Source organism: Lissotriton vulgaris, chromosome 6 (assembly GCF_964263255.1).
Source record: "Lissotriton vulgaris chromosome 6, aLisVul1.2, whole genome shotgun sequence".
Lineage (NCBI taxonomy): Eukaryota > Metazoa > Chordata > Amphibia > Caudata > Salamandridae > Lissotriton > Lissotriton vulgaris.
Genome location: NC_141694.1, coordinates 1,834,487,595 through 1,834,502,325, shown reverse-complemented (window position 1 = coordinate 1,834,502,325; position 14,731 = coordinate 1,834,487,595). Strand labels below are relative to the sequence as shown.

Here is a 14,731-nt window from a genome sequence, read left to right as displayed (position 1 = left end):
TCGACTTGGATGCCATCGTCGACGAGGAGACCGTCGACGGAGCAGTCTTCATTGGTATCGATGGAGCCATCGTCGACGGAGCCTTCACCTTCAATGTCTTCGTCGAGGGAGTCATCGTCGACGGAGCGGTCGTCGACGGAGTCATCGTCGACGGAGCGGTCGTCGACTGAGCGGTCGTCGACGGAGCGGTCGTCGACGGAGCGGTCGTCGACGGAGCAGATGGCACAGGCCCCCTCGTCGACGGGACAGACGTCGACGGTGCGCTCGTCGACGAGGGCGTCGACGGAGTCAAAGCCTTCACACTTCTAGTCGACGACGACCGGGTCGTCGACGAGTGAACTTTCTTCGTCGTTGAAGATGAAATAGGAATTACAGAAGATACTGTCTTAGAACTGAGAACCACTCTCATCGACGATGAAGACGTCGACGCCAAAGCCGACGACGATCCAGAGGCCAGCGTCGTTGTGACTGTCGTCGTCGATTTGGAACCAGAGACAGCCATTCTCGTCGACGGAGCTGAAACTACCGTCGTCGACGGAAGATCCGTTTTCCTCACAGAAAAACTGGATTTTGAAGCAGAAGGAGCCTTAGAGCTTTGTCTCGTGGGCCCAGACGTGGTAGGCAAAGGTGAAGACACCGCAGGGGTCATAGTGAGGGAAACTTTCCTCTTTTTAAGAAATGGTGAAGGAACCTCCTGCACACTACCACGTTTAGAAGCTGCTTTAGAACGGCCTGACCCAAGACTTTCAGCGTCAGAAAGTACATTGTCTTTGTCTTTAAGCCTCTGAAGCCAGACAAGTAAACGGCCTTCTCTGTCCTTTAGAGTTTTCTCTGAGAATTTCCTACAGAGTTTACAGGTACCCACTTCATGGTCCGGGTAAAGGCAGTAAATACACTTACTGTGTGGGTCATCATGAAATAATCTCAGCTTTCCACAAGAGGAACAAGCTCTGAAGAGAGACTTCTTACTTGAAGACATTTTGGTAGAAACTGGAACACTTGAAGAAAGAAAACTGAGCAGAGCTCAGGGAGACTCCCTTACACACGACGTGCGGTAGAAAATCTGAGGGCTTGAGCTCTGAGGAGAAGATTCTAGAGGGCTGCTGACGCCTGATTGGCTGCAGTTTGGACTAACATAATGACAAGGATAGGCTGCATTGGAACTTCTTTTTCCCCATGCATTCCTATGTGGAAATTTTGGTTAGGTACCAGATACTTCTTGTATGCATTTTTTGGGTTTTTCCTTATTATGTATATATATATTTATTATATATTATTATATATTTAGTATTTATTGCTATTTTATTTACCGTGGGACTCCCACTCCGACGACGGGGAATATTCAAGCATGTGAATCTATGAAAGACACCCCAATACTGGAGAACCATGTTCACTGTGTTCTGAGTCTGAAGTAAAGGGAATGTAAAGCGTTTTAGGTATAGGTTGAGTTGGATGGAGGTTAGAATAAAGTTGGACTGGCTTCTCCAAGTGGCACAACTTCAGTCGAGGTCATGCCTGGTTCACTGCTGATTCTGTTGAGATAATGGGATCTTCCACTGAGAGCATCAGTGCCAGCATCTAAGACGGTTCTGCTGACAGTAGCTTGCCTGGAGGCCTCCTTGGAACTCGAATGCACACCAGAGGGAGCCACAAATATGCAATATGGCTTTCTGGGAGGCCTCAACTTGATGCAGTGTCACTGATGGACTCAGGAATTCGGTATGGTATTATAAACTGTGAAATCGGTTATTCAGTAGGGGACTGTGACCGACACTGGGAGGAACCTTAAAGAAAATGTGTTTTCTCCTGATGGCAGACGTGGTATGAGGGAGAGTCATGCTTCCACGTCTTATGGTTCTTTTTTGAGTTGGACTTACTCGATGACTGGGAGTTTAAGGCGGTTGGATCCTTTCCAGGAATGATCTTGAGAGGGAGAAGTCTGCGTTTTTGACTGGGATTGGCCCTTACACCACTTCCAACGGTGTTTGCTAACATAGAGCTTGGATTTGCAGTCCAGAATTGCCTGCGGTTTAACCCGGGTGCAGTCCTTGCAACCTTGCAAGACTTGGAGTTGTGTGATAACCTTAAGTATCAAAGACATACCTAGAGGGGATCTGTCATAGACATGTTCTTGTAACAGTCCCTACAAAGCTTAAACCCTGTAGTGTTTAGAGAGGACATAAACCTTTGCATAAGGAGAGAAAAATATTTTACAAAACCTCATCTACAAGATGAGCAAAAGTTGAGAGAACAAGCTCCAGATCCACGTCTGAAGGTGGGTTAAGAAAGGAACTGATGTTTGCACGCAGAGGTGGCATGTATATGTAACTGATATTTAACAACATGTAACGGAGACGTCACTTCTAGGGCAGGAGGAAGCAGACGTGGAGCTGCACAACACCACCTACCAGGCATACTGCAGCAATGCTGAGAGAAATCTACGAATCCATTTTGGCATCAGAGGGTATTCAAAAGATGAGGAATCTGCAGTTAGTAGTATTGATCAGAAAATACAACGTTTGTGCAATTTCGACACAGTGAGTAATATTTGTGAGAGTTTTGCTTTATGGGATAACACAAATATTTGTTTTAGTTAGAAATGTATTTAATATGAAAACAATATGATGAAATGGGAAACAAAATGTTATTCTTGCGAGCCTGGCATTAATACAAGGCTGTTTATTAAAAGTCTATCTACAATCTATCTTGGGTGGCGCGGTCCTTTGTTTTAGAAAAGCATATTAAGCTATAGCCCCAAAAGTTTTAATGGAGTTTATTTTAATATACACAATTTCCAAATTTGACAATGTATCACTGAATAAGTCACATAGGTCACTGCTGACACGCTGCTCCTGAGGCGGAAAGCCGGGAGAGCGCTCGTATTTTTTAAAACTTGCTCATTGTGTAATTTTGTGATTTTAAACTTGCACTCTTACCCCAAGCCTATGCCAGACAGAAGCGGACCCTCCGCTGTTCTAAAACCGGCGCGCAAAGCGATTGCCAGCGACACGGCCGACTGATAGGCCACGCCCCCTTCGGAGGCCACGCCCACCGCCCACAGAATAAAAGCGACGCTGAACACTAGCGTCCCTTACTGCTGACACGCTGCTCCTGAGGCGGAAAGCCGGGAGAGCGCTCGTATTTTTTAAAACTTGCTCATTGTGTAATTTTGTGATTTTAAACTTGCACTCTTACCCCAAGCCTATGCCAGACAGAAGCGGACCCTCCGCTGTTCTAAAACCGGCGCGCAAAGCGATTGCCAGCGCCACGGCCGACTGATAGGCCACGCCCCCTTCGGAGGCCACGCCCACCGCCCACAGAATAAAAGCGACGCTGAACACTAGCGTCCCTTACTGCTGACACGCTGCTCCTGAGGCGGAAAGCCGGGAGAGCGCTCGTATTTTTTAAAACTTGCTCATTGTGTAATTTTGTGATTTTAAACTTGCACTCTTACCCCAAGCCTATGCCAGACAGAAGCGGACCCTCCGCTGTTCTAAAACCGGCGCGCAAAGCGATTGCCAGCGCCACGGCCGACTGATAGGCCAGGCCCCCTTCGGAGGCCACGCCCACCGCCCATCTACTTACTATCCTATAAGTATGTGCCTCCACAGGAAGCGCAGCGGACGAGCGCAGCGGGCGCGACGTTTGCGCGCCGAAGGCGCGCCTAAGGAAAGCCCGTCTGCGCCCGTCCGCGACCGACCGAGGCCCGAGGCCATACACCCTGCTCCTCGCATTCAATACTCCCATGCGCAACTCACTGCTCAGCAAGGTAAGTGGACTCTACCTGCCGCTACCTTAGCTTGAATTTCTGACCTTGGACTACTAACTGTACATGAGTCAGTCCACACTAACATCCTGTCCTCGCCCCTAAAGACCACTTCCTCGAGCCCGCTCCAGAACGTCCCCCCCCCTTCAGCAATAACAGCTATGTACTTAAACACACGATCAGCAGTAAAACACCAGCTTGATCTTTTCACTCTACTGGAATCCCATCAACCGGATTTATTATTTCTTACTGAGACCTGGTTCTCAGACAGTTCTCTTCCCTCCCTGCTGGCGATACTCCCCCCGACCTATTATGCCATTCGAGCCGACCGCCCCTCGGGCAGGCCTGGCGGAGGGGTAGCCCTTATCGCACGTAAGGAGCTCACTTTTCACCCCCTAGCCTCCCCCTCCATGGGTACCTCAGACTGTTTAGTGGTTCGATCCCTTTCCTTTTCTTCCCCTCTGACTTGTGTCCTCGTGTACCGACCACCATCTTCCCCTCAAACGTTCCTCCCCTGTTTTCAGGACCTAATGGCGACTTTGGTTGTTAACCATTCTTTCCATCATTGTACTGGGAGATTTTAACTTCTGGCCCTCCGACCCTGCGGAATGCGCCACGTCTAAGGAATTCTCAGACTCTCTTCAGTCGCTCAACTTTACATCAGTCGTCAATACTCCCACACACAGGTTGGGTCATATCCTGGACCAAATCTGGCAACGCGATTGCCCGGTCAGTTCTCTTTCCATCTCCCCATGTCCATGGTCGGATCACTCACTGATCACCCTATCCCTAGCCCCCGTTCCACCACCCAAGCCCACTCCTACGAGGAACGTCTGGGCGCGCTCATGGAATCGTGTCGACATCGAAGCACTATCGACCCTCCTCTCTTCTTCCAGCCCCGACCTGACTGCGCTACCCTCTGCTGGCCAGGCAGACGCCATCACCGATTGGCTACGAGCTGGGTGCGACACTGTCGCCCCTCTAAAACGCATCGCAACCAAACGCTCTAAAGATGCAAATCGCTGGTTCTCAGACGATCTAAAGAACCTAAAACTCGTTCTTCGCCAAGCCGAACGAAACTACTGCCCCATTGCTAAAACCAGGTATACTGAACTTCTCACTCAGTACAAGAAAGCCATATTAGACACTAAGAAAGACTATTTCTCCTCTAAAATCCAACTAGCGGAGAACCGGCCGAGAGAAATCTTTTCTATCATCCAAGACCTCGCCTTTTCCGATAGAGCTTCACTAAAACCATCACCCTCTCAATCACTATGCGACTCCCTTAATCACTTCTTCCTAGATAAAATCAGCAAAATTAAAATTAAAATTCCCCCCCCCCCATCCCCGACCTTCACTGACCACCGACGTCCTCCAGCCACCGCAAATCTTGACTCAATTCCCCCCCTATCGACCGACTCATTTCTCTCCATTCTTCCGTTGGTCAAGTCCGGCTCCCCGCTGGACCCCTGCCCTGCTTACATCTTAAAGCAGATTTACACCTTCTGCCCCTCACCACCTTTAGTGCTCCTCAATAGCTCACTGGCTCAGGGCATCGTTACCCCAGCACTTAAATCGGCAGTGATCGTACCGATCCTCAAAAAACCTGGAGCGGACCCTTCCGACCCTGCTAACTTCCGTCCAATCTCCCTCTTGCCTTTCCTGGCAAAGGTATTGGAACGACACGTGGTCAAAACACTGAGTGACTTCGTGGAAAGTCATGGTGTCTTGGCCCCAAGACAGGCTGGCTTCCGCCCAGCCCACTCAACTGAGTCAGTCATTACATCAGTCCTGGATAACCTCCGACAAGGAATGGACACCAATCAACATCAGGCCCTGATCCTCTTAGACCTTTCCGCCGCATTCGACACCGTGGACCATACCATCTTACTTTCACGGGTCGAGGCGGCGGGAATCCGAGGAACAGCCCTCCTATGGCTGTCCTCCTTCTTGAGCGGTCGGACTCAGGCGGTTCGTCTGGGAGAGTTCTCTGCGGAATCTTTACCCATCCAGTGCGGTGTCCCCCAGGGTTCCTCACTATCCCCCCTTTTATTTAATCTCTACATCGCCCCCCTTATCTTTGCTTTACAGCAGCTGGAGGTCTCTGTGTACAACTATGCAGATGATCTCCAGCTCATCTTCCACCTTTTCTCTGCCCCAGAGTCCATGTCTAAGGTTCAGTCCATCATGACCTTTATCCAGGACTGGATGAACTTCAACCACCTGAAACTCAACCCCGATAAAACGGAGTTGGTGTTGACAGGTGGTTGCTCCAGTCCCTGGTCCCCCTCCTTCTGGCCCCCATCATTAGGTCCCCCACCCACTCCTGTATCCTCCGTCAAAACCCTTGGTTTCAAAATCAATAACCAACTCTCCTTACACTCCCAAGTCTCTGCTGTGGTGTCATCAGCCTTTCTTTCACTCAGGACTATCCGCAGAGTCTCACGATTTTTCGCCCCAGACACGCTCAAACTAATTCTTCTGGCCATGGTGACATCTCGCCTAGATTATGGCAATGTCCTCTACCATGGCATGCCTGACTACCTCATGAGGCGCCTCCAGCTGGTTCAAAACCAGGCCGCTCGGCTGGTTTTTAACCTTTCTAAATCACACCATGTTACTCCTCTTCTCCTTTCCCTCCATTGGCTCCCTGTCCGGCAGCGCGTCTTATTCAAGCTCGGCTGCACTATCTTTAAAGCCAGGACAGGCTCCGCCCCTTCCTTCATCAACTCAGCTATTCAATCCTATACTCCTTCACGAGACCTCCGATCCTCCTCCCACCACCTTCTCGTGGTCCCCCGTTTCAAACGGAAGAAATGGGGTGGTTCCAAATTTGCTACCACGGGCCCAGCTTTTTGGAACTCTCTCCCACTGTCCCTCAGAACCTGCACTCAATACCCCCTCTTCCGCAGAGATCTCAAGACCAAGCCTTCCCATCCTGAATCTCTTCACCTTTCCCCTTTTTCCGACCGACTGAGTAGCTGTTACCAGTGAGCGCCAAGAAACCGCCAGGTGTACGAGCGCTATACAAATCCCTTCAAATTCAAATTCATAGGGAGTTAGCATTTAAACTTTTACATTAGAGGAAAGCTGTATACCCCTTTACTTCCTACAGCTAACCTAGTAAAAGGATAAGCACTCATCACATTTTACTTTTGGAATGCATGTGTTTGCAAACCTCTAGAAAGACACCAAACTTAACGTTGTATTCATGGGTATAGCTTTTAGTAGTTACGATGTGTTAAGCATTCTGTTTTAGAGTGTTCTTCGTGAATGATGTAAAGGGTTCTTAGGAAAGTCAGTTGACTGCTTGCTGGCTGGAAAGGGAGCACCATCTACAGCTGTTCACTGCTTTAATAAATCCTTAAACTTACTAAGATCTATGTGATTACTTAACAAAATTTGGCGATGATTCCAGCCTTGACATCTGTGCGTTAGGTGGTGTGGGAATTCACGCTAAGAAACTCAAGAAGTACGATATCTTTGAGGAACACCGACCGAGCGGAGCACTACTATTGAGGATTCCCGTGGTGAAAGCAACATTACCGCCGAGCATCTTAAATGATAATGTACATTTTATGTATATCAAGTGAAAGTCTACAAGTGAGTGAATTGTTACCTCTTAGGAACCGTTGATGTTGGGTCTCGTGCATCCAGTTGGATTGCGTGCATGGTGTTGGAGCGCGTGATTACCCTGGAAGATATGTGGATTTAGCTGAGCGCAACGTTCTACAACAAGTAAGCAGCAAGCTTCGTAATTACGTCATCATGCATGTATCCGGCGGACATTTTAGATAGTTGGGAAGGTTTGTGTACTAAATAACTACATTCACTTTCATCTCACACATCTCACGTCTTGTTTTTCATCGAACAGGAGTATTTGCAGTTCAATTCTGCTTCTCGAGAATATGTGGTGACCTATGAAACAACCGGTACAGGTACTTCATTAAATGTTTCTCATTTCAACAGTGATGGGCACACTGTGATTGTATGGTGATAGGCACACCAAAGTTCTTTTGTGCCTTCAAGTTCACCAGTGATAGGCACATCATAATTGTGTGCATTATATACACACTGGAGAACATTTGTGTCTCTATACTGTGTTAAATGTTTCACATTAAGTTTTGAGTTTCTACAGTGATGGCATACTGTGATAGTGCAGTGACAGGCACATCAAAGTTAGTTTGTGCCTTCATGTTCATTGGTGATAGGCACACCGCAATTGTGTGTGTTGCATATGCACTGAAGTACATTTACGTCTCCACTTTCACCATTGATGCACAGACTATAAGGAGAATTAAATGTACTTATTATTCAGTGATAGACGGTACAAAGAGGGTAGGGGTTGACAGTATATTCAAATATGGAAGCTGCAATTATACCACCGACTGTTTTCCTAGCACAGGCAGGGACTCCATCAATTTAATGGCAGGAGTGGATTGAAATTTTAGAAAATTATATTGAGGCATTGGATGGTAGTGATTTCAGCAAGGCAAGGAAAAAAGCTTTACTTTTAGGAACTTTAGGAAAAGAAGGTCAGCACATATTTAAGTATTTACCTGCAGCCATAGGTAATAATGGTCAACAAATTGCAAATATAGATTTAGAAGCAAAGGTCAGGTTGGAAAGGAGGTTTGCTAAAGAAGCCAATACAGTAATGTGTAGGTATAAGTTTTATACCCAACCACGAAAGATGGAGGGAAGAGTAGATCTGTTTGTGTGTAGGCTGCGAGAACTGTCAGTTAAATTTCAGTTTGGGGTCATGAGGGAGGAAATGATTTGTGATCAATTAATTGTACGAAGCAAAAAAACAAATGCACGAAAGGCTGTGGGCAGCTAAAAATTCATCTATACACTATGCCATAGAAATTGCAAAAGTTGTATAACAGTCTGACCTATGTATGAAGGAAATGGAAAAAAGAAAGACTGGTGGTGAAGTATCTTGTGTTGATAGTGAAGATGTTGGTGTGTTAAGTACTGGAAAGTCATGGATAAAGGAAGTGAAGAAGAGTTCTTACGTCAAACGGAGTCGAACTGTTACACCATCCAAGGTTTTAGATGGTGGCAAACAGCAAGGGAGAATATGCTTTAGGTGTGGGAGCAATTTTCATACTGCTGATTTTAAAAATTGTTATGCCTTAGGGAAGGAATGTAGACGTTGTGGTCGGAAAGGATACTTAGCGCGCATGTGTAAATCTAATAGTAAACCCAATGTGGCATTGGTGAAAGAGAATTGTTCACTAAATGGTGATGGAATTACACCAGATAGAACCTTGTGTGTGGATGATAATGAATCAATCCAGGAAGTCTAGACCCAAGGCAACATGTGTAGTCGAGAAAGTGTCAGTTGAACTCATGGTGGATTCTGGATCTTTGTACACTGTTTTACCTAAAGAGATTTATGTTGAACATTTGCCAAAAGTAAAGGTAATGGCGAAAGATATAAACCATGGGGGTTACCCATTTGAGAAAATAGACACAGAAGAGTACATGCTTACAGATATAAGCTTTCAAGGAGGAACAGTCAAAGGAAAAGTTTACATGGCTAAATCTGGTCCTCCAATTTTATGGTGGCAGCACCAGTATGATTTAGGGATTATCATGAATCCCTGTGCGCCCAATCAAGTGCTGGTTGCAGGAGAATTAACTGTGGAAGATATCATTGAGGTGGCTAGCAAAGTGTTTCCAAATAACACTGGTGTACTAAAGAACTATGTGCATAAAATAATGTTGAAGCCAGGGGCAATACCTGTTCAACATAAAGTTCGAAAAGTTTCCATTGAGGTCAAGCAGGAAGTGAAACGTATGTTGGAAGAGATAGTGACTCAAGGCATTATTGAACCGGTTGGGACACCAAGTTGGATTTCTCCGGTGATGGTCACAGGCAAACCCAATGGCAATTTCCGTCTGTAGGTGGACTTACGCACGGTCAATCAACATATTGTTATGGATAATTTTCCTCTCCCAAACATTAAAGAGTTGGTACTATCTTTGAAGAGGGCAAAATATTTTTTGAAACTAGACTTAAAAAGTGTGCACCATCAAATAACATTACATCCGGATTCCAAAACTCTTACAGCCTTTACCACTACTGAAGGAGTATTTCAATTCACGAGAATGCGGTTTGGCCTTTCTTCAGCGGCCAGCGTATTTACGAGGATGATGGGTCAAGTATTGAAGGATATTGATGTAGTAGTGTATTTTCAAGACAATGTCCTAATTTTTGGAGAGTCAATTGGAAGTCACAACATGGTACTTAAAGGGTTTTATATAAAATTGCTGACGCAGGATTGACCCTCAGGAAAGAAAAATGTCAATTCTGTGTTGAGGTGGAGTACCTTGGATATACTTTGTCGTTCTCTGGGGTAAAACCTAAAAGATTTGTTAGAAGCAATAAGGAAAGCTCCATCACCTCAAGACAAGAATCAACTTAGGTCTTTTCTTGGGCTGGTCGAATATTATGCGAAGTTTGTGAAGAACTTTGCTGAAAAAAATGAACAGTTAAAGAAACTTTTGAGAAAGGGTTGCATGTTTGCGTGGACTGAAGATCAGAAAAAAATGTTTGATAATATCAAACAAGAGCTCTGTGATTCCAAGGTGTTAACTCTTTTTGACACAAGATTGTTAAGTAGTGGAAAAAGAAGCATTGGCTGCAGCATGGGCAGCCGAATACTTTAGAATGTATGTATGGAGATTTCAGATAGTACTACGTACTGTTCATAAACCGTTGGTGAAGATTTTAATACCTGAAGCGGGAAAAGTTTCTGCAAGTTTAGCTCGATTTGCTGCACGATTACAATAATTTTAGTATAAAGTAGAATATGTCCTGGGGTGGAGGAATATCCAGGCCGGTTGCTTGTCCAGGCTACCTTTACCCTGGCAAGAAGAGGACAAGGATGGGATAGAAGCATATGGTGAGGAAGGGGCAATCGCCTATGTGTGTGAAGCGATATGAATGACTCAAGGAGCAATTGGGACAGAATGTTGGTTTCAGTGTATGAGAGAGGACAGAGTGCTGGCTGAGGTTATTCAAATGATTAATAAAGGTGTCAGACGAGAGAGTGCTGTATCAGTGTTGGTTCGCCCTTTTGTCAAGGTTAGTGATGAACGGTCTGTATGTAGTGAAAATCTGATCTCTTGAAAAGATAAGTCTGTTCCTCCTCAAGGAATATGTGTGGAACTCATCAAGCTGGCACACGAAGGCCACTTAGGTCAAACACTCACAAAGAAAAGGTTACGTGAAAACTTCTGGTGGCCAGGTATGGACCAAGATGTTACAGAAAGGGTTACTCAATGTATGGATTGTAAAGAAGGAGAAAAGAGATTGAAAGTCGATAGTCAATCTGTCATGGGTGAAATAGGCGATCCTGGTAAACCATGGCACACAGTTTGTATGGACTTCATTGGACAAATGAGAGTTATGACGTTGAGGTGTAAGTTTGCTCTGGTGATGGTTGATGTACATTCAAAATGGCTGGTTGTCAAGTTTATGCATGAAATCACAACCAAGAAGACTACTGAGATAGGTTCTGAAGGAAATGTTCAAAGAAGGTTATCCGGTCAAACTTATTACTGATAATGGCACTCAGTTGACTTCTAGTGAGATGAAGATGTTTTTGAAGGATTGTGGTATTTGCCAATCCCGCACTTCTTTCTATAACACACAGGTAAATTTTGTGGAGAGGGCGAACCGCTTGATAAAAGGTGAGATTCAAATGCTCGTGTCATTAGAGGTAATGTCAGGAGGATGATTGAGGATCTACTATGGGCGTATAGCACTACTGAAAATGGAGTCGAGTCACCAAGGAAATTCCGTTTAAAGGCATGAGAGGGTGTGATGTAAAAACAAAAATGTCTCCTGCATGGATGAAAAAATGTTGAAGCAGGAGAATGATCAGGACAATAATGCACAAGAGCGTGAGACTGACGGAAAGCTGAAACCGGGTGATTTAGTCAAAGTCAAAAGTGGAAGATTGGAAGGGAGCTGCATGAAATTGTGTAACCCCTTCAAGGTGAAAGAGGTGCATGAGCTGTATATTGTATTAAAAAATGGAGAACGGTGGAATAAGCGGAGACTTGCATTGTATGAGAAATGGGTAGGTGCCAAATTGGATGAGATGGATGATGAAATGGTCATGGAAGTTTGTAGTGGATTTATGATGATGGAGAATTGTTAGGAAATAAAGTACAAGAAGCGAGAGTAGAAAGAAAGGAAGAGTATCACAGACAGAAATCCACCCATGTATTTGAGAGATTATGTATGTGAGTATTCTTGTGTTCATGCCATGTATTTCTCTAGATTTCCTTCTTTTAAAAAAAAAATTATATTCTAGTAATGTTATTCTGAATGTTAAAGGGAAGAGGATATGTTGTATTCGTGGGTATAGCTTTAAGAGGTTATGACGTGTTAAGCATTCTGTTTTAGAGTGTTCTTCGTGAATGAGGTCATGTGTTCATAGGAAAGTCAGTTGACTGCTGGCTGGAAAGGGAGCACCATCTACAGGCGTTTACTGCTTTATTAAATCCTTAAACTTACTAAGGTCTGCGTGATTACTTTACAAACCTGAACAAATACACCTGTCATTATACAGCATTGTTAAAGCCATCAAGACTTAGTAATTCATGCAGCAGGAGCACATTTGAAAGAATGCACATGAAAGATCCAGCAGATGTAGCTTGTGAGGGCTGTAGTTGGGAAGTAGTCCTTCATGCAGTTCAATGTAAGCACTCGAGTAGCGACAGAAGGATGCACCCAAACAGCCATTAGCATTGGGTGATATGTAAATATTAAACATGGCTAAGCAAAGACTGAGGAGAAAGGAAAATGATAATAAAGGTAAAAAAAGGGTGTTGAAAAAACAAGGAGGGAAAACAATCATGTGGAACTGAGTTGAGAACAAAAAGTAAACAAGTATTGGCAATGCCAATAAGTCTTCCTTTTCTGAAAACAAAGCAAAAAATAAAAAACTTTTTAAAAAAGGCTCTAACAGGCGACAGTCGCACCATTAAGTAGTTGCTCACTATGGATACACACGCCTCCAAAATGATGTGATTTTTTCTTATGTACTGATTTGCTTCAGTGTGAAGACAAAAATAGGTAAATAGCACAAAGGCATTTTCTGTTTTTGAAACTTGGGTGGAGAGGGAGCAACTCTGAGGGCTGAAGTGGGGGAAGAAACACTGAGGGTGGTGTAAGTGAAGCAAGGAGAAGCAATGCGCAAGAAAGCAATGGTTAGTGGGTGGATGAGAAGCACGCGGGTGAGGAAAGCAACCGGGGGACAACACTAAAGCAGAAGAAACAGGTAGGGGACAGGGAGAACACACGGGTGGCAGTGAGCAACATTGGGGAAGAAGTACACGAAGGAGAAAGTTGGAACACACATGAACTCTTGTGGAGTTCTTTACTCAAAAGAAAATATTGCTTGTAAAGCAAGCAGTGGAAGCATGTAAGCTAGCTAATTAAGGAGATGGCAAATAACCTATACCCTATAGGAGGGACAAACACAAGATTGAGAAGCTGGGACAGAAATAGGAAGCAGGCTTCAGACTGATTTGCATATGACTGGGTTTAAACTGCAGTGGCATGGTGTGCAAAATACAGATGGATTGAGATGCAGTCCAAAGCAATTACCAGTGGATGAAAATAATTCAAGCATATCATCCATCTCTTTTTTGTATACAAATAGGAAGGAGAGTGACGTAAAAGCCAACCAATAGTAAGCAAGGGGCTGGTTCAAAGCCCCTGTATGACCACAACAGGTCTCACAGTAGTGTATGGCACCACCTATAAAAAGAGATGAAATAGGGAGAGGGTGTCTGTGGGTAGCCACACAGATTATTTCTTAACTCTAGTAGTAATGCAACCAATCAACACACAACTCAAATATGTTTCATAAGGTACAAACCCACTTTTGGACATATGAAAATGCAATCTTACATTCAAAGACAATAATATGAGAATTATAAGTCAATGCATGATTGCATGGTACGGAAATAACTCAAACATTACATTACAGAACAAAAACTAAAAATATGTTTAAGTGAAGCCTACCATTTGAAGTTGGACACAGTCTCTCTCTAGGGCAGGACTGGTATCAACAATGGTACCATTGGACGGCATTTTGTGAACTGGGGTGGTTTCAAAGCGTTCTTGTATGCTGGTAAATATTTAGTTTTTTTGGTCCGTGAAAATTAACCGAGGCAACCACCGCCTGGAAAAAAATGTATCCCACTTTGTCCCCTTTCCTTCAACCGTCTTTTTCACTCCTGTAACAAATAGAAAAGAATAGAAATATGTAACCAGTACAACGGGGAAACAACTCATGGAAGACTTACACAGATGTCAAGGAAAAGTCTGAGCGTTTTGTTAAACAGTACAATAGTTTAAAGGGTAATTTGGCTCTTTTCAAAGAAGTGGACTGGGCATACAAGAACCCAACGTGTAGGTGGTGGCAGCTGAATACACACTTTTTAAATGTTTTATTTTATTTGCTTTTACCTTTTTTCCCCGAAAGTCAAATGGATTTCAAAACATGATCAAATTTTTTATCTGTTGATTACAACAGTCTGTAAACCATCAAACTTGCAATGGTTCCTGTATCTTTGAACAATTTACATAGGTCGTGCCATCTTAATCAAGGACAATATCGGGCTCTTCGACGTTTTTGTGTAACATATACTGACACAACGGAATCCTATTTTCCTCTTCTGTAACACTTTCCACAAGTGTTTTGAAAACACCGTTTAAGAATTAGTTTCTATGAGAAAAGGGTCACAGTGTCTAACAGCCTAAAAAGCAACAATCTTGACATACTTTCGCTATTCGCCAGTCTTTTACGGTCAATAAGAGCTGCGTTTTCCCAAAAACACAATAGGATCCCAAAAGCAACGAGAGGCGCGCGTTGCTCCTTCAAAACTCTAGTAGTAACAGGATTATTTTGTTTTACAATTTACTGCAACTTATTA

General features: G+C 44.3%; 1 protein-coding gene across 2 annotated transcripts in view; it reads right to left on the bottom strand.

The window, feature by feature from the left end:
* DNMT3A (DNA methyltransferase 3 alpha) overlaps positions 1-14,731 on the bottom strand; it is a 1,977,379-nt gene that overhangs the window by 1,707,326 nt on the left and 255,322 nt on the right. For both annotated transcript variants that reach the window (XM_086928111.1, XM_086928112.1), the window contains exon 3: positions 13,818-14,032. In XM_086928111.1, coding sequence (XP_086784237.1) covers positions 13,818-13,886 — 69 coding nt within the window. In that variant the 5' untranslated portion in view covers positions 13,887-14,032. The remainder of the gene's footprint in view (positions 1-13,817; positions 14,033-14,731) is intronic.